This window comes from Corythoichthys intestinalis, chromosome 21 (genome assembly GCF_030265065.1).
Source record: "Corythoichthys intestinalis isolate RoL2023-P3 chromosome 21, ASM3026506v1, whole genome shotgun sequence".
In the NCBI taxonomy this organism is placed as follows: Eukaryota; Metazoa; Chordata; class Actinopteri; order Syngnathiformes; family Syngnathidae; genus Corythoichthys; species Corythoichthys intestinalis.
Window position 1 is genome coordinate 23,485,118 of NC_080415.1, and position 18,086 is coordinate 23,503,203.

Sequence of the window (18,086 nt, forward strand, 5' to 3'; positions counted from 1 at the left end):
AGTAAAGAAAAGTCAATAGATTTTTAAGACCTTGCAAAATTGTACTAAAGAACTTCTATGAAATTTTGGACAATTTAAGGCCTTAAATTCAAATTATTGGATTTAACCTTGACTGTGAAGGACCACTCTGGTTTCGAATGAATCAACATTCATTCCCGTTCCCAGTCTTAATAGATTGGGTGTCGAGTGCAGTCTATGGCAGCCATAGTTGACAGAGACACTTATTGTTGGTTCCTTATTTTTTTAACATTGACAACTTTTTAAAACGATCTTGATTCTTGGCATGAGCAAATCGATAACCTTTAGGGATGCAAAGTATCACGATACATTACCATTTGGATTTTTTTTGCCACACCCCTATTCAGTACTGTTGAGGCTAGATATGCCGATCGATCGGGTCCGATCACGTCATTTTCAAAGTATCGTAATCGGCAAAAAAATATCGGACATGCCTTTTTTTAATATATATATTAATTAAATCGTTTTCTAATTGTATTTAACGTTACAGACATACTATGTTACACTCATCCAGAGTCTTTAGTTTAGGCTTAAGGTAGGGTTATCAAATTTATCCCGTTAACGGCGGTAATGAATTTTTATTAAAATTTATCACGTTAACATATTTAAAGCAATTAACGCATGCGCTGCACGACCCACTCATGCATTGTCGCGTTCAATCTGTAATGGCGCCGTTGTACCTATATGTAGAGCTAAAAGGCAGGCTAAAATGAGTAGAGTGAATTTTGGCAGTCTTTGGAACCTTTTTTTAATTGGCTAAAGCCTGACAACCCCTTTCCCTACGATTAGAAATATCGTGGGAAGCAATGTGGGGAAGAAAGGTAGTAGTTGATCTTTTTCTTAACACCCTGTTATTTCCCAACGCAGAGAAGATAAACCAATTGGTACCACTACGCACAGTCATGGGTGCACTTCCCATCATGCATTTGGGCACAACAGTTAAATGGCTACAGTAGCATTTACTGAAAGCTCAACAAATACACCAGATGGCAATATTTAGTCACAATATACAAAGTCACATTTATCCTTTAAGAATTACAAGTCTTTCTATCCGTGGATCCCTCTCACAGAAAGAATGTTAATAATGTAAATGCCATCTTGAGGATTTATTGTCATAATAAACAAATACAGTACTTATGTACTGTATATTGAATGTATATATTCGTCCGAGTTTTATTCATTTTTTTCTTGCCAAAATGTATATGATCCGGAAAAATTATCGGGAATGATTGGAATTGAATCGGAGCAAAAAAAGCAATCGGATCGGGAAATATCGGGATCGCCAGATACTCAAACTAAAACGATCGGGATCGGATCGGGAGCAAAAAAAACATGATCGGAACAACCCTAGTTGAGACTATACAAGTAGACGCCCAGTTCTGATTGGGAGGGCTGACAGCGATGCTGGAGATGAAAATGACACTCCTACAAAAATAAACTTTTAAAACTCTTACTTTCATCACATTTGCAGTAACGCAACCAAAATCACAAAGCGAAAAGCTGACAACGTTTATCAAAATTTTATTTTTATAAAAAAGTGGTAGCAACTTAGGAACTTAGTGGGGGATGCTGGGGTGCAACTGCACCCAGGCCTTTAAAGGGCCCGGTTTTCAGGCATAAAGTGGGCATGGTTGGGCAAGGGGAGGGTAAAAAAAAGTAGAAGGATGCGCAGGGCTGTAATATTGTGTTTAAGTGTTAAAATTCCTCTGCCAGATGGTAAAATGTCCACTTCCCCCAACCCACACACACACACACACACCGGACAATCGTCTTGACCGGCCTGCGAATTATTGTCCACTAGCAACCCCTGCCACTGATGAATCACAAGCAGAAAGTCATTACTAAGCATGCTGACATACTGTTAAAAAAAACAAAACTTTCCAATAAATTGGCCTTAATTTCCTGGTTTTCTGCAGTAACTTGTTCTTTTGAGCATTAATAACTCATCAAGAGTTAACTGAATAAAATGAGTGTGATAACGTGAAATATTAAACTTTGTGGCTAAACTGTAATTTCTGAGTAAGTAGAACTTCAAAACAACCTAACCCTTACCCAGGTTGGAATCCTGCTTGGATTAACAAATCCATTTTACTCAAAGCGGAAGTTCAAAAAAATTTTGACAAAAGGCTTAATCTTCGAGTTAGTCTGAGTGAATTTCAACAAATTCAGTGCAGTTTGCTAGTTATTTGTTAGTTTCAGGGCTCCGGAGTGGCTAAACTAGCGCGAGTCAATGGTGCCTGCTTGGCATACCAATAAAAAAACAACATATGCACACATGAGAATCACCAATGACCTATGCAATCAATAGTGTTGGCTATGTTTTAGGATAAAGTTAGTAAAAATTACCATTGTATGTCGATAATTGTAGTACGAACAGCAACATTTGTAATCCAGCACCTCTGCAGGGAACAGGCTTTTTAGGCAAGCAGGGCGGAGTGATATCACAATTTTTTCACCGCAAATTTTATTTTTGGAGGAACGAAAGAAACTGCTCAGCAGACCGTGCACGAGTGGCCAAAGCACTCCAGTCTATTGTGGTTGCATTGCGCATTTGGAAAAAATAGTCCTGCAGAATTAAATGAATTACGGCAGTTTGGTGTGACATTGTTTTGGCCGCATTGGTATTTTGAACAATGATCTGCATTTTGAATTTATTTGATTATGTTAGATCTGTTAATATCGTTTTTTATTGGCCTGCTAAGCAGGCACCATTGATTTGCGCTAGCTTAGCCTAATTTGTTGAAATCAACTCCACCGACTAATAAAACCCCCACTAACTTGAAGAGTAAGCCTAAGGTTAAAAGAAAAATTCTGATGTTCCCCTTTATTTATTTATTTTTTCTTTAAACCTGTCCTGTTCAGCTGTTTGACACAGAGAATGGAAGTCTAAGTGCCTGGATTCTGAACAGTTTTAATGTTTCACATGGAGAGTCTGACATACTCCCATTGTGATCATTCAAAATACCTTTTTATTATGACAAAGCAGCAAACAGGAAGGGATTATGGGGGGACAGAAGAAAAATACAAGAGAAGAAAGAAAAGAAACACATACACAAACAACAAGAAATACATTGAACATCTAAACTAGTTACTAATATGCTGGTGCTATCGTCAGCGAGATGTATTTCCGGTTTACACCATGTGGGGGCCAATTGGCCAGTGAAAGAGGAGAATGGGGGTGGGGGTGTCTATAAGACTATAAGCTAAGTGATTGAAAGGGGTAGAGTGTACAAAAATCAGTTCTGTGATCTAGAACCCAGTAATCGTGTGAATCTCTTATGAGTGTAAGCCCGTTGGCGACCAACCCTACGCCGCCGCATCGCCAATCCCGGCACCGGAACCCCCAACCCGAGCATGCCCTACCACATCCAGCAGCACGCAAGCCCCACCGGGCGCGCGACAGCCATGCAGACGGGCGGAGAAACCGCGCGGGCGCCAACCCAGGTCCACGGCCCCCACCCAGCCAGCCCAGGGAGGGAGGGCGGGCGGGGCGGTGGGGGGGCCATGCACAGCCCATCCCTCCTCCCGCCGCCCAGCAAAGGAGCCACCGTCCCCCCCCCCGGGACCCAGGGTGGTCCCCCGGGCCACCCGCGCGCATATCAACCGGCCTTCAGGGATGGCAGGAGGGGACGCATCACCAACCCCACGCCTACACCCACCCCCGCCCGCCCACCCGGGCCACGAGCCACAGCCCCCCAACCGGCACGGCACGCCACGGGACCCCCAGCGGCCCACCAAGCCCCAGGCAAGGCAGGGTCCCCCGCCGGTGCAGGCGACACCCTGCTGATACACCGGCGCCCAGCCAGCGACCCGCGACGGAGCGCAGGGCGGATGCCCAGCCAGAGAAGAGAGGGGAAGGCGGAGGCAGGAGAACGCCCAGGAACTGCCACGGGGCGATGCAAGATCGGAGACCCGACCTCCCAACCCACTCCCGCGGCCGGCAGCCGAGGCAGAGGGGAGGCCACACCCCAGGAGCCACGCCATATAGAAAAAGTGTGGGACCCACCTACCACCCTATTACTGTGGCTGCCAGGTTCCCGACTGGCAGCCATCACCCAGCACCGTGATGGGGGTGTGAGGGGAGGGTAGTGCAATGTATGCATTAAAATAGGAGAGCTTGGCTTGGGGCAGTTGGACCGCAGCATGGAGTTTCTGTCCAGCCGCCCGTCCCACCGCCCTTTGCCGGAGCTCTCCTGTGGAGTATGATGTGTGTGGTGCATTTAAAAAAGGTGCAGGGATGGCGGGGCCTGTGGTGAAGAGGCAGCCGTGAGGCCCCCCCCCCCCCCCCCCAACAGGTCCCAACCATCCCACAACCTTGGTGTGTGGTGCATTAAATATCTTCCCCTTTAAATTGCTGAGTTATACTTCCTTGACTTCAGTTTACTTAAAATGTTGAGTTTGGCAATAACTTGATTTTGCATCAAGTTACTGATCAAGTTTTCCATCAAAATGAAAATAAATTCAAATAAAACTTCAAGATCTGAAAATGTTCTTTTTACAGTGCCGTATTCGACAATATTTTTATGGTGATAACAACAAAGGCACTTTATACTGATTTAAGTCCAAACAATGTTTGAAGCTAGAAGTAACTCTGTAGCGATTCTCCCAAGATGTTCTCCATCTCTTGAACTGCCTTCTGAACTTGCTTCTCCACCTCCTCACACTCATCTGGCATACAAAAAAAAATGGGTCATGTCTCCTTCCCATCAAAAGTTTAGTTTCAGATTGCATTACTGACCCTCCATGAGTTCAGCCAAAAAGGGCACGGTTTCTGGCAGCAGCACCATGTAATTTTCCTTCAGCTTGCCCGCCAACTCAGTCAGCATCAGGAGCGAGGAGAAGCGCACCTGAGGAAGGAGAAGGAGTTCAACTTCCCGTTATGGCTGGCAAATATGCCCATCGCTCAAAAAAACAGTCGTCACCTTGGCGTCGGCGTGTCTGCTTTTGAGCAGGACTTGATAATTGAGGCTCTTCCACTGCGTGTCATCAGCCAGCGCCACTGCAAATTGAGCCAAACAAGGGAGGAGGTGCTTGGTCACCCTCTGCTGGTATGCCTCGTTCCCACCGAGCGTGTTCTCAAGCTGAAACACATAAGCGATACAAGCTATTTTTTAAAATATTCACCTTCTAAAATTCATTAAATAAAAGTAGGGGTGTCAAACGATTGAAATTTTTAATCGAGTTAATTACAGCTTAAAAATTAATTAATTGTAATTAATCGCAATTCAAACCATCTATAAAATATGCCTATTACTGTTGGAATGGAAAGATGAGACAAGACAAGGTACATAAGTACTGTATTTGTTTATTATAACAAATCAACAAGATGGCATTTCCATTATTAACATTCTGTTAAAGCGATCCATGGATAGAAAGACTTGTTCTTAAAAGATAAATGTTAGTACAAGTTATAGAAATTTTATATTAAAACCCCTCTTAATGTTCTCGTTTTAATAAAATTTGTAAAATTTTCAATCAAAAAATAAACTAGTAGCTAGGGTTGTTCCGATCATGTTTTTTTGCTCCTGATCCGATCCCGATCGTTTTAGTTTGAGTATCTGCCGATCCCGATATTTCTCGATTCGATTGCTTTTTTTTTTTTGTGCTCCCGATTCAATTTCAATCATTCCCGATAATTTTTCCCGATCATATACATTTTGGCAAAGCATTAAGAAAAAAATGAATAAAACTCGGACGAATATATACGTTCAACATACAGTACATAAGTACTGTATTTGTTTATTATGACAATAAATCTTCAAGATGGCATTTACGTTATTAACATTCTTTCTGTGAGAGGGATCCATGGATAGAAAGACTTGTAATTCTTAAAGGATAAATGTGACTTTGAATATTGTGACTAAATATTGCCATCTAGTGTATTTGTTGAGCTTTCAGTAAATAATACTGTACCCATTTAACTGTTCTGCCCAAATGCATGATGGGAAGTGCAACCATGACTGTGCGTAGAGGCACCAATTGATATATCTTCTCTGCGTTGGGAAAAAACATAGGGTGTTAAGAAAATGATCAACTACTACCTTTCTTCCCCACATTGCTTCTCACGATATTTTTAATTGCTGAGAGAGAGATTGTAAGGCTTTAGCCATATAAAAATAGGCTCCAAAGGCTGTCAAAATTCTCTCTACTCATTATACGCTGCCTTTTAGCTCTATACATAGGTCAAACGGCGTCCTTATAGATTGAACGCGACAATGCGTGAGTGGATCGTGCAGCGCACGTGTTAATTACTTAACGTGAATAATTAAAATTAATTACCGCCGTTAACGCAATAAATTTGATAGCCCTACTTTATGCCAAAACTACTCTGGATGAGTGAAGACATTTTGTCTGTAACGTTAAATACAATTAGAGAGCGATTTAAATAAAATATATTCATTTAATAAAAAAAGGCATGTCCGATATTTTTTTGCCGATTCCGATACTTTGAAAATGACGTGATCGGACCCGATCGATCGGGACGCCGATCTTTACTAGTAGCCCGCCATTGTTGATGCCAATAATTACTTACACAATGCTCATGGGTACTGAAGCCTATAAAATCAGTCGCACCCAAGCGCCAGCAGAGGGCGACAAAACTCCGAAAAACACAACAAGTACACATTTCACTGTGCTGTCATTTTAATGTTTGAGCGGGGCACGTGCGTTAATTGCGTCAAATATTTTAATGTGATTAATTAAAAAAATTAATTACCGCCCGTTAACGCGATAATTTTGACAGCCCTAAATAAAAGATAATTGTTTTACCCAAATCAAGAAAAACTTGCAAAGCTTTTTTAAGACTAAATACATAAAGATTAGGGCTGTCAAACGATTAATTTTTTTTTAATCGAGTTAATCACAGCTTAAAAATTAATTAATATTAATTAATCACAATTTAAACCATCTCTCAAACCATCTATAAAATATGCCATATTTTTCTGTAAATTATTGTTGGAATGGAAAGATGCACAAGACTGATATAGACATTCAACATACTGTACATAAGTACTGTATTTGTTTATTATAACAAATCCACAAGATGGCATTAACATTATTAACATTCTTTCTGTTAAAGGGATCCACAGATAGAAAGACATGAAGTTCTTAAAAGATAAATTTGAGTACAAGTCATAGTAATTCTATATTAAAACCCCTCTTATTGTTTTTGTTTCAACAAAATTTGTAAAATTTTCAATCAAAAGCTAAACTAATAACTCGCCATTGTTGACGTCGCCGAGCGGGACGTCACATGGCCTCCCTGCCGTTCTTCCACAGTGTCTTTAACTACGTAGTGATTGAAATACACCACAAGGTGTCAATGGCGAGTTTTAAATTAATTAGAGATCTAGCCAAGGCAAAGTCTGAGTAGGTTTTATGTGTATTTTGCATAGCTATTTTGATTGGGAATGCCAGTTCTCTTTGCATTGAGCGTTTTTCTTTTTGTGAACATTATTTTTTTGAGCAATAGGAATATTATTTTTGTTGTGCTTTCACTAAACGATACTGTAGCGACTTAACTGTTCCGCCCAAATGCATGATGGGAAGTTGGGTAACCATGACTGTCAGTGGTGGCTGCAAATGGTACACAGTATGTTCTGGGTTGTGTTTAATTAAGCGTGTTAAGAAAAAGATAATCTCCTGTGAGAGATAGGAATATGATTAATGTTGTGCTTTCACTTGGAATATGATTAATGTTGTGCTTTCACTAAATGACTCTGTAGCGACTTAACTGTTCCTCCCAAATGCATGATAGGAGGTTGGGCAACCATGACTGTCAGTGGTGGCTGCAAATAGTATACAGTATGTTCTGCGTTGTGTTCAATTAAGCGTGTTACGAAAAAGATCCTCTCCTGTCATTCTTCCCCACGTCTTTCGCCACAATACTTATATTTGTTGTTAAAGAGTTGGCAAAGCTTAGGTCAATAAAAGGTGCGGTCCAATGAACGCCTGTGTCCACTCGCATTTCTCTGCCCTTTCGCTCTCAATGTGCTAAAACGGCATCATTGTAAACTGTTTGTGGCAACGCATGAACGGGCAATTCCGTGCATGCGTTAATTGCGTCAAATATTTTAATGTGATTAATAATAAAAAAAAAAAAAATTGCCGCCCCTTACCGCGATAAATTTGACAGCACGAGTTAATAGATAACACTTTATTTGACAGCATAAGACTGCTATGCGACTGTCATAATTATGACATGACATTATCATGGGCATCAATGAACGCTTATGACAGATGTCATTAAGTGTCATCCGGCAAATTATATTACTAACTCCATTTATGTCCAGCTCGAATCTTTTACATCCATTCAAAAGGGAGATAATTTGCCGGATGACACAAAGTGACATCTGTCATAAGCATTCATTAATGCTCATGGCAGTGTCATGTCATAATTATGATAGTATCATGACAGTCTTATGGTGACTCTGTCAAATATAGTGTTACCAAATTCCATAACTAGCAATTAATGAAACAACTAGAACAGTAACTGAAAAAATAATTAGCACAGATCATGAATTTTGATTTGTTATCTACATCTGTAGAACTGCAATGCATGCTAGGAAGCATGTTGGACGACAATAATGTTGACAGCAGGTGGCAGTAGAGGTTGACTGTCTCCCACAAGAGAACAGTGATGGCCAAATTGAAGCTTCTTGAAGCAATGGTGGTTAATTTGGTGTTATGATTTGGTGTCACATTGTCCCCAAAAATCATAACATTTAAAACAGAGACTGGAGTTTATGCATGTACTAAATAAAAAAGTCAATAGATTTTTAAGATCTTTCATGGTCGTATTTAAGACCTTTTATGAGATTTTAAGAGAATTTTAAGGCATTTTAAGGCCTTAATTTAGAATGATTGGATTTCAGACTTTTCTAGACTTTTTAAGACCCCGCGTATAACCCTGGTCTACTAGCAACAAACTAATGTAAATTCAAAGCACGGCAGCTCTCACCTGGTCAACAAGCGGCGCCATAAGGGCATCAGCTCGCTCTTTGCTGAGGAAGCGCTGTGTGTCGTACAAGAAGATCTTGTGCAGGCAGTCCAGAACGAAGCCAAGCAGAAGGTCACTCTTCTCCACGCCGCGCTTGGAGTCGAATAACGGCTCGGCTGAGAGACGCCAAACAACCTTGATGAGTTTTGTGAAAAACTGATTAAATGCTCTTATTTTTTGGTTGTTCAAGCTTTACCGGTCTTTGCGACGTTGATCTGCTGAAGGAGGTCCGCAAACGGCTTGACCAGGTTTCCCGCGAACAGCACAAAGAGACCTTTGAGTCGCTCGGCGATGCGGTCGCACATTCGGAAGAAAGTCAGCAGACGATCTTTCTTGCCCGATTTACTCCAGTCGACCAGCTGTGGAAATTCAAACGGCGACGTCGCTGATCTTAGTCCAATGATGATGACCGGGAACGGAGTAAAAAAAAATAAAATAAAAATAAACGTTTACCTTGAAGAAGAGCGGCCTGAACGTGACTTCGGAGAGTTTCATGACCATAACCAGCAGACAGTCGATAGCCCCGCCCTCGATCTGCGCCGTCCTTGACAGGTTGCCCTGCGCCCGTAAAAAATGTCAGCATGCCCAACGAATGGATGCCGGATGACCAAACCCACCTGGCAGAATTGGGCTCGAAAGTCCAAAGCGGTGAGGAAGAAGTCTGTCAGCTCTGATTGGTGGAAACTAAGCTGCTCTCGCTCCATATTGCCCAGGTGCTCTTTGAGGATGCTCATTAGCGCCTCCAGCTGGTCCTGAATGGGAAAAACTCTTCTCACCAATGTGTACATATTCCACCACCACATTGGATGAGGCAAATTGGACCAAAACGACCAAAACCGTGCTCTCCCTCCAAGTCCCTCACCTGTTTGTCTGCCACTAAGACACTGTAGCAACCAGTAATGACAGGCAGTAGGACCCTGGGCGGCAATTTAATGGCCAGGGAGCTCCTGAGGGAGGTCAGACGCACTGACAGCTGACTGGTGGCAGAAGACGACGACGAAGAAGATGTCGGAGAATCCTGCAGGAGTCGTGTCAGCCGACACACCTAGAAATGATTTAGAAAGTTAACCGGTGTAATGCAGGGCTGTCAAACTCATCTATGTTGCGGGGCAGATTCGGAGAGCCTTCGGGTCGGCAGAGTAGTGCTGCAACGATTATTCGATTAACTCGAGTAATTCGATTAGAAAAAAAGCGTTGAATCAAATTTTGCTGCTTTGAGAATTTGTTTAATTAGAGTGGGGCCGTACTAGTTTGTGTTGAAATTGTTTGCATTTAGTTTTATTGATTTGGGTGGATACACTGCCCTCTAAAGGCAACAGTGATTATGGCATAACTCATCTAATGCCTGGATCCAGCTGCTCCCTCCTCCCTGTTAAGACCAACATAAAGTTGTAAGTTTTTGTTTGACCTAATATGATTGTTTATGCATTTGTAATTTAGTTTATAGGTATATTTAGCTGTTCTTTGAGGGAAGATGTGTTTGAACAATGTTTTAAAGAGCATTGTTAAATGAAAAAAAAGTTAACATTTTATAAGCATTTTAACTCATTTGCTCCCAAAAACATATAAATACGTTTTATTTTGAATTGTTTCAGTGTCCCAAGAACGCATTTTTACGTTTTGTTTTTTTTTTCCACAAGAGACATCTCTAGGTTCTGACGCAACTTTGCTCCAAAGCACAATGCTGAAAATCCTGATCTGAAGATCCGCAACCCGATAGAACGGAACGAACGGCCGGGCCGCATGGCCGGGGCGCCGGTGGAAGACGACCGAATAGACAACCAGGACACCAGGCGCGGGAAGTCCGAGCAAGACGTCCGGGACGGCAGGCGCTGGACGACCGAGCAGAATGACCGGGACCACCAGTGCAGTGGACGCAGCTATTAACTCTGTGCTGCTAGCCAAGCAGAGCCCGCGCCGCCGCGCTCGGCTGCTCATGTCACCTGCACCCTCCAGAGTCCCGCGACTCACCTGGACAAGCGCACGGCCAAACCAGTTCCCCCCCAGGAACCCTAACCCCACACTAGTTCCCCAGGCGAACTCCGCCATGAGGCAGTGGTCACCACTTGACTCAAAAAAATCCATCTTGATGAGACACTACAGGCCGTGATGAGGGAAAAGCCCACCCTGTCCGCAGAGACAGCCCAACAGTCCAGCCATGTGCAAATAAATTGTTAGTTTGCTATCAAAAGCTATATTTGTCTTGTTGTTTATGTTATTTTGTAGAAGGAAAACATTCAGATGTTTGGCATGTCACAAAAAGCAAAAAATAGCTGTGTTAAAGTCAAAGTTATGTTTGAAATGTATGCTTTTACAAAAAGCTCAATTTCTCCGTTTTTTCATCAGAAATTGGAAAATTTCTCAAAACAAAGATTTTCTAATGGTGATTTCTAAAGAATGGAAAAAGATATGAACTAACTTTTTCTGCTAAAGAAGAGAGTAATCTTTCTTTTGGTGGGTTCCATGTTTATAAAGCAATAGAACAGAATTTTCTGTGGTGTTGCAAAATCAGTTAAAATCCACTAAAACGGCAAGGAGCGAAGGGGGTTGCACTGGTGAAAATGGCTGAGAGTGAATGAGTTAAGCGGGTGGACTTTTGCCATGTAAAGCCCCTTTCACAAACACATCCCAGTAAATTCCTGTCTAAGGTGACGCAGGATTTACTCACGTCATTGCTTTCAAGCATGTAGAGATCCCGGGAATGACGCTGGTTGGACACTTTCACAGACTTCTCTGTGCGGGAAGGGCTGCTGGCGCGATCTTATAACCCCGAAATTACGTCATTTTTAGTCTGCATTGGCTGTCACAATGTCGGTCAAATCATGTTTTATTACAGAGAGGGAGCATTCCTGACGTCGTAACTGCAGCCAATTCAAGCTCATCAAGACTGTATTTAAGCCCAGGCGATCCAAGAGAAGGGTGCCGAGATATTAACTTGCTGGGTGCCATTAGACACCTCTGCTGCCCTTGTTTTGAAATCCCCTATGTTGTGCTGGTATTCAAGAGTATTTGTTTTGTTGCCTTATCGGCTCTCTGCCTACAGCTTAAGTTGTGGTATTATTGATCCCAGTCGACCTACTGTCACGGACCCATTGTGTTTTTCCCCCTTTTCCGCAATCGCGTGTATTTTTATTTGTATTTAATAAAACCTTGAACGCATCCCTCCGTTGTTTTCCGCCTTGAGGTACAACCTTGTTTCCCCAGTTGCGGACGCCAACATCGGCAACAAAATAAACCACACATTTCCAAAGATGGACGATGGAATCTCTTCCTCAGCCCTAGGATCCAGTAGCAATTTAATTTCGTTGTTTTCAGTTTAATGTAGCTATTTCCAGCTTAAGTCGATAATTGCGATGTTTGTTTACCACTTTTCGTCTTACTGTGAAGAAAGAGGAAGTGACGATCGGCCCGCCATGATATTTACGTCATCAGCCATCGTGCTGTGACCCGGGAATTTAACGCTTGCTTTCACATACACCTTACGTCCCGGAGACGACCCGTGAAATGTCCGCGTTATCTCTGTGTCAGTCGACCCGGGAAATTGCCTTCACATACAAGGGCTGCCTGTTTAAATCCCAGGATTTTAACAGTGTTTAGGCATATGTGAAAACGGCTAATGTTAGTCAATTGTTCATTTGTCGTACTTCGATCCTCATTCATATACTTTTTATACTGTTTGAGACCGAGCTCAGGTATTTTACTTATTGCTCTTGTGAAATTAAAAAGAGCAATTCTGCAGTTTGAAAAAAACACTTGGGAATTTTATTTTGTATTCGCATTTAATGCTCTTTTGAAAGCGCAATCTTCACAAGCCTTTTTTTCTTACATCTCATAAAATGTATTCTGCAATTCATCAAATGTCCCTAATCCGATTGCTCGATTATTCGGACTAACTAATTGATAGACTAAAAGCTGCATCCCTACTCCAGAGACTAATCGAATTGACAGCTAATCAATTGTCAAGCGAATCGACAACAATGACAGTGATCACTCAGAGACATTGTTTACCTAAAATTGTCCATTTTGAGCATCTTAGTAGCAAATATTCTCATATTTATTTTAATATTTTTTTGTATTTACTCAAAAAAACCTAATTAAAAAGGGGGTAAATTTCATTATCATGCATTATACATTTTTTAAACTACTCTTATTTATGTTTTTACTTATTAGAATTTTTTAATAAGATCAAGGAGGAATCTGTAAATATACATTAAAAAACAATTATCAGTAGATATTCTCACCTAATTGTTTTAATTTAAAAATTTTTCCTTTTTTTTTTCTAAACGGAAAACAATGATAGTTATTTTCCATTCTAGGAAATCCTAGACATTTCATTGAGTACTATAGAAATGTTTACATTTTATTTTAGCGAAAAGCATTAAGTCAACGCACGTGATTTACTTCAGTGGGACGCACAAAATCACGTGGTGTTCCAGATCTGGCCCCTGGCTCTCAAATTTGACACCTGTTCGTAAGTGGATAGTGAGACAGTGACAACACACCTGTAAGGTGGTGTCTTGCAGGTAAGGACTAATGAAGTGCGCTAGTGTCTCTGCGATTCGCTGCAGGGCGGTGACGGCGCTCAGCAAGTAAATCTCGTTGGTCAGCAGATCCTTCCTGTCAGTTAGCACCTGCAGCACGGCTGGCATCAACCTGCGGGAAAACCAACGTTAATGCCAGCTCGGCACCTTTTCAAATCACGTTAGCTACAAACCTGGGCAGCTGTGGGATGGCGAGAGCTTTAAGAGCGCCGACGACTTCAGCCACACAAAGCAAAGAGCTAGCCGTCACATTCTTCTCCTCGTTTGGCGACATTACGATCTCCACAGCGCGCAGCAGGACAGGCAAAAATTCCTCCCGGTGGGTCGCGCCAAACAGGCGGCAAAGCAGCTTGAGGCTGTAAAGTGCCGTCTGCCTGTTGACTGCCTGCTCCGACGCTTCCTCCGCATTCTCTCCTTGCGGTGGACCCACGATGGCGAGGAGGTCCACAATGAGCTCTAAAAGTACCCTGATCTACAAGATGGAAACATTTGGATTTTAGTAATATTTTACTGTTATTTTCCAAGTAGAATACTTTCTCCAATTGGATACCTGTTGCTCCGCCCACTGCGTCTTGTGCTGCAGCTTGTTGTTGAGCAGCTCCATGGCTTTCCTTCTCACTGACGGAAGCTGATTTCCCATCAACCCCCTCATCACAGTGATGAAAGTGTCCGTGGGCAACAATGCGTTCACCTTGGTGAAAAACGGAACAAACTTCATCATTCACTGTCACTGACCCTCAATGAGTGATAGAAAAATCCAACCTTATCCAACACATCGTAGGATTTATTCAGGAGAACTCTCCAAAACTTGGCGATGGGCTTGTCGGCGTTCTCCTCCACGCAGCGGGCGACGCACTGGATGTAATGTAGGTTGTCCTCCAGCAACCTGGACAAAATTATATTTTGTATTTTTTAAGGGTAGCATTTCAAAATTGTGGGCTAATTTGATGAGAATCAAACTCACTGCTGTTGCAACCGCTGGAGAGACTCAGCCTGGACGTCATCAATAACATCCTGCGTGTCCGCCACCTGCAAGAAAAAAGAAAAGCGTAAAAATGTTGACAAATTAACCCTGTGCAAGTGACCATTTAATAAAAAGACCAGGCATCTATCTACGTGGACATCACATTTTGTTAGCTACTAGTGGTGTTTTCGTCAACGATAACGAAAATTTTAATCAATGAACACTGTTTCCATGACAATGACGAAACGACAACGAGCTAAAAACAGGTTTTGGGAGACTATAACAAGACGAATGCCAGTTTTCTTCTTACTAGACAATAATGCGCAATAGTTTCTGTTACATGTTCACAATGTGTAACATTTATGTAGTTAGCCTGCATGTAGCATAGGGTGTCCCAAAAAAGTAAATCCAGGAAACTAATCTCGCACACCCTCTCAATGCATTCCACTTCTTGCCAAAGTACTGTGAGAAAAAAATCACAATGATCACTTAATATTTAGGGTTCCCTCAGAGCAGTTGTAATGTCTGCCATGCCATATACAGGGGCCAGCGGGGTAGGGGCGTCATCCTGATCTGTTTTCAACTGTTCATTTGCACTCACATGCATAGAACTTATGCGGTGTGGCCTTGACCTGGTGTTGACAGTGGCTTGATCCAGAAAAGCTATCTGAAACTCGAAGGGGGGATTTCCCCCCAAAATATCACCGATTTTGAAAAACTCATTGGATTTGGGAAGCTTACCACGTGGGAGGTGGTTTAAGCGAGTCTTTTTCTGATACAATGTGACTTCGAGAAAATCGCACTTTCAGGCGATATATTTATTTTTTTTTAACTGGCACTAAAGGGGGGCCATGGCCCCTTTAGCCCCCTGGATGTCCCCCAGTGGGTGTTGAAGCTGTTTACCATTGTGCAACATAGCAGGAGAATCATCTGCACCGCCTGTTTGTAGCAATTTATGCTTTCTTGAACTTCTTGAGCTGCTCTCAAGAAGTTCCGTGGGCATCTCTGGTACTTGAGCGAGGACTTGGCCCCCCTGGCGATGTTTTCAATGAAGACCGAAGAAGAGGAGAAGGCCAAGATGCTGCACAACCTCTACGAGGCTCAGGAAAAGGGAAGGTATTGCGGCGACTGGAAGGAAGCAGGACCCTTACACTCAAGAGGGCTGACCTGGGCGATTTAATCACCTGGAGGTCACAGAACCTGTTCCGCTGCCTGAAGCTGCCTCTCCCAGCTACAGTCGCCAATCTGCGGGAAGTTCCAGTTGTCGTGTCCGAGCTGAAGTTGGTGAATGATGTTGCCGAGCGAGCGGTGAAGATGGCGACCGACTTCAACCAGTGCCTGACGGAGGACGAAGACAAGGGGCAGCTCATCTTTCAGGTCGTCGAACATCACCGCCGCCAATTCCCCATGGCTGACAAGGCCAGCTTCCAGCAGTGCAGCTGTCACTTTCCTGTCTTCAGTTGTATTGCTACTATCCAGTTGTATTGCACTTCAGTTATATTGCACCAGTGCATGTAACATTTTGTCCAATGTGACTTGTGCAAGGTAGACAATCGGTCTGGGAGAGAGGCGATCATTAGTCAGAAGAGTGCGAGACAGACACGTTAACCACTGCCAGTCCAGTAGGAATGTCAATGAGGGAAGCCTTAGCAGCCAGCTATGGGAGTGAAATTTCGTGTGCTCGGTTCTTTTACCAAGTGGAATACAATGAAGGGGTGTGCGAATCCGAATCTGTTAATGTGTGCTTTTATATAGGGGGCCTGGGACACCCTAATGTAGCAGTGTCTGGTTGTGTCACTCGTGACGTGCTGCACCCCCTTCTTGACTCACCAGTGTGTCGTCTCCGGTCTCCATGCAGTCTTGAACACATGGTAAGATTCGTTTTCTTGGCCAGAGAGAATATGCAATGTTGCTTTAGCCTTGAAAAGTCTTTGCAGAGTGATTATCACACACTAAATGTAACTCGTAGCATTAGCATGGCATTCGCGTTATTAATGCTAACAGCGAGTGTCCACCAAACTTTTTTTTAACATACAGTTTTACATGAAGTTACAATTAATTGAAAATAATTTACTGTTTTCCTGCTGAGTGTGTATAATAACCAAGTTAGCTTTGTCCTTGAAGATGCTACAATATGTTCTCGTCTATCATTGTTTATTTGAAATAGTTGGAAACCCTTTTTTTTTTTTTTTTTTGGGAGTTTTTTTTTTTTTTTTAAATTTTACAGATGAAAACATTTTCAGTAAACGTCGACTAACACTAGACGAAATTAGTCTTGAGTTTTCGTCAACAAAAACTAGACAAAGACACACATTTTGAGATTAGTAAAATATGACAAAAACTTATAAGAAGTATTATCGTCCAAAACACTAAGACAAAAATGAAAATGGATGCCAAAACCAACACTGTTGGCAACAATATTTAACATTTGGTATACAAGTGTGGCCTATATTACCCAGAACATATGTCCAATTGTGAATCCCAGGTCCAAATTAGAATTTTATACAGGTTTAAATATATTTTTTTAATAGATTTTTTTTAAAATAACTACATTACTAAATTAATAAAACATTAATGAATACAAAATAAATAAAATCAACACTAACAAGTTCAAAATGAACTACGACCACTTGGCCCGTCTCCTGAATAACTCATCAGCCCAGAGACATTAAAAGCACAACCGAAGAGCGCGCATGCCACCTAATGGCTAACTTGGAAACTACAGGCAACAACCAGTCCGCAAATAATGTAAATAATCAGCCCTGGGACAAGAAATTAAAAATTGGAAGATCTGAGGACTGACACTTATAGTAATTTCCTACACTATATTAACCAAATTTCAATTTGATCTGTCAACAAACAACAGAGGAGGAGCAATTTTAGTTGGTGTCCTCCCCAAGAAGAGGAATAAAAAGAGTAAAGCCAGCATGTTTTTGAAACCTCCCCCTAGGTGGATAAATAAAAACAGAAATACACTCTGCTTATAGCCCCCAAACACACTCTAAAGTACTTTTATCAATTTCATTCTTTATCTCACTGCCATTAACACCAATAGACTTCCAATTCATTTAAACTAGGAGTACTAACTGTTAACATCAATGCCACTGACAATGCTTTCAAAATGGATACAGTATAGCTATCATTCGCTACCAACCTCTCCCTCTCCCAATGGATTGATGTCTAGCACCGTCAACAGCAGCCGAGAGTTACATGTGTGCCCTATAAAGAGTTAACTCCAGTGTTGTTTTTGGCAGCCATTTTAAGTTTCGTCTTAGTCATGTGGAAGAAAATACTTATTAGTCTTAGTTATATTTTAGTCATTTCAAAATGTCTAGTTTTAGTCGACAATTCTCAAAATGTTTTCGTCTATAAACTTCAAACATTTTAGTCCATGAATAAATAAATAAAAGGTTTCCAACAATTTCGAATGAACATAACAAATGAGCACATAACTTTAGAGTCTACAAGGACATCACCATTTTCATGATGAGAATACACACTCAGCAGGAAAACAGCACATTACTTGCAGTTAATCAAACTCACCTGGACCCTACGAACTGTATGT

The 18,086-nt window shown here is 41.9% G+C and overlaps 1 protein-coding gene across 2 annotated transcripts in view; it reads right to left on the minus strand.

Moving 5' to 3' along the window:
- Window positions 1-4,314: 4,314 nt before the first annotated feature.
- heatr1 (HEAT repeat containing 1) overlaps window positions 4,315-18,086 on the minus strand; it is a 31,962-nt gene continuing 18,190 nt past the window's right edge. For both annotated transcript variants that reach the window (XM_057826329.1, XM_057826328.1), the window contains exons 33-45: window positions 14,522-14,586; window positions 14,320-14,443; window positions 14,108-14,248; window positions 13,731-14,029; window positions 13,519-13,669; window positions 9,879-10,061; window positions 9,634-9,768; window positions 9,470-9,574; window positions 9,213-9,375; window positions 8,978-9,132; window positions 4,941-5,099; window positions 4,757-4,865; window positions 4,315-4,686 (exon numbers count right to left, since the gene is read on the minus strand). In XM_057826329.1, the coding sequence (XP_057682312.1) occupies window positions 4,598-4,686; window positions 4,757-4,865; window positions 4,941-5,099; window positions 8,978-9,132; window positions 9,213-9,375; window positions 9,470-9,574; window positions 9,634-9,768; window positions 9,879-10,061; window positions 13,519-13,669; window positions 13,731-14,029; window positions 14,108-14,248; window positions 14,320-14,443; window positions 14,522-14,586 (1,878 nt within the window). In that variant the 3' untranslated portion in view covers window positions 4,315-4,597. The remainder of the gene's footprint in view (window positions 4,687-4,756; window positions 4,866-4,940; window positions 5,100-8,977; window positions 9,133-9,212; window positions 9,376-9,469; window positions 9,575-9,633; window positions 9,769-9,878; window positions 10,062-13,518; window positions 13,670-13,730; window positions 14,030-14,107; window positions 14,249-14,319; window positions 14,444-14,521; window positions 14,587-18,086) is intronic.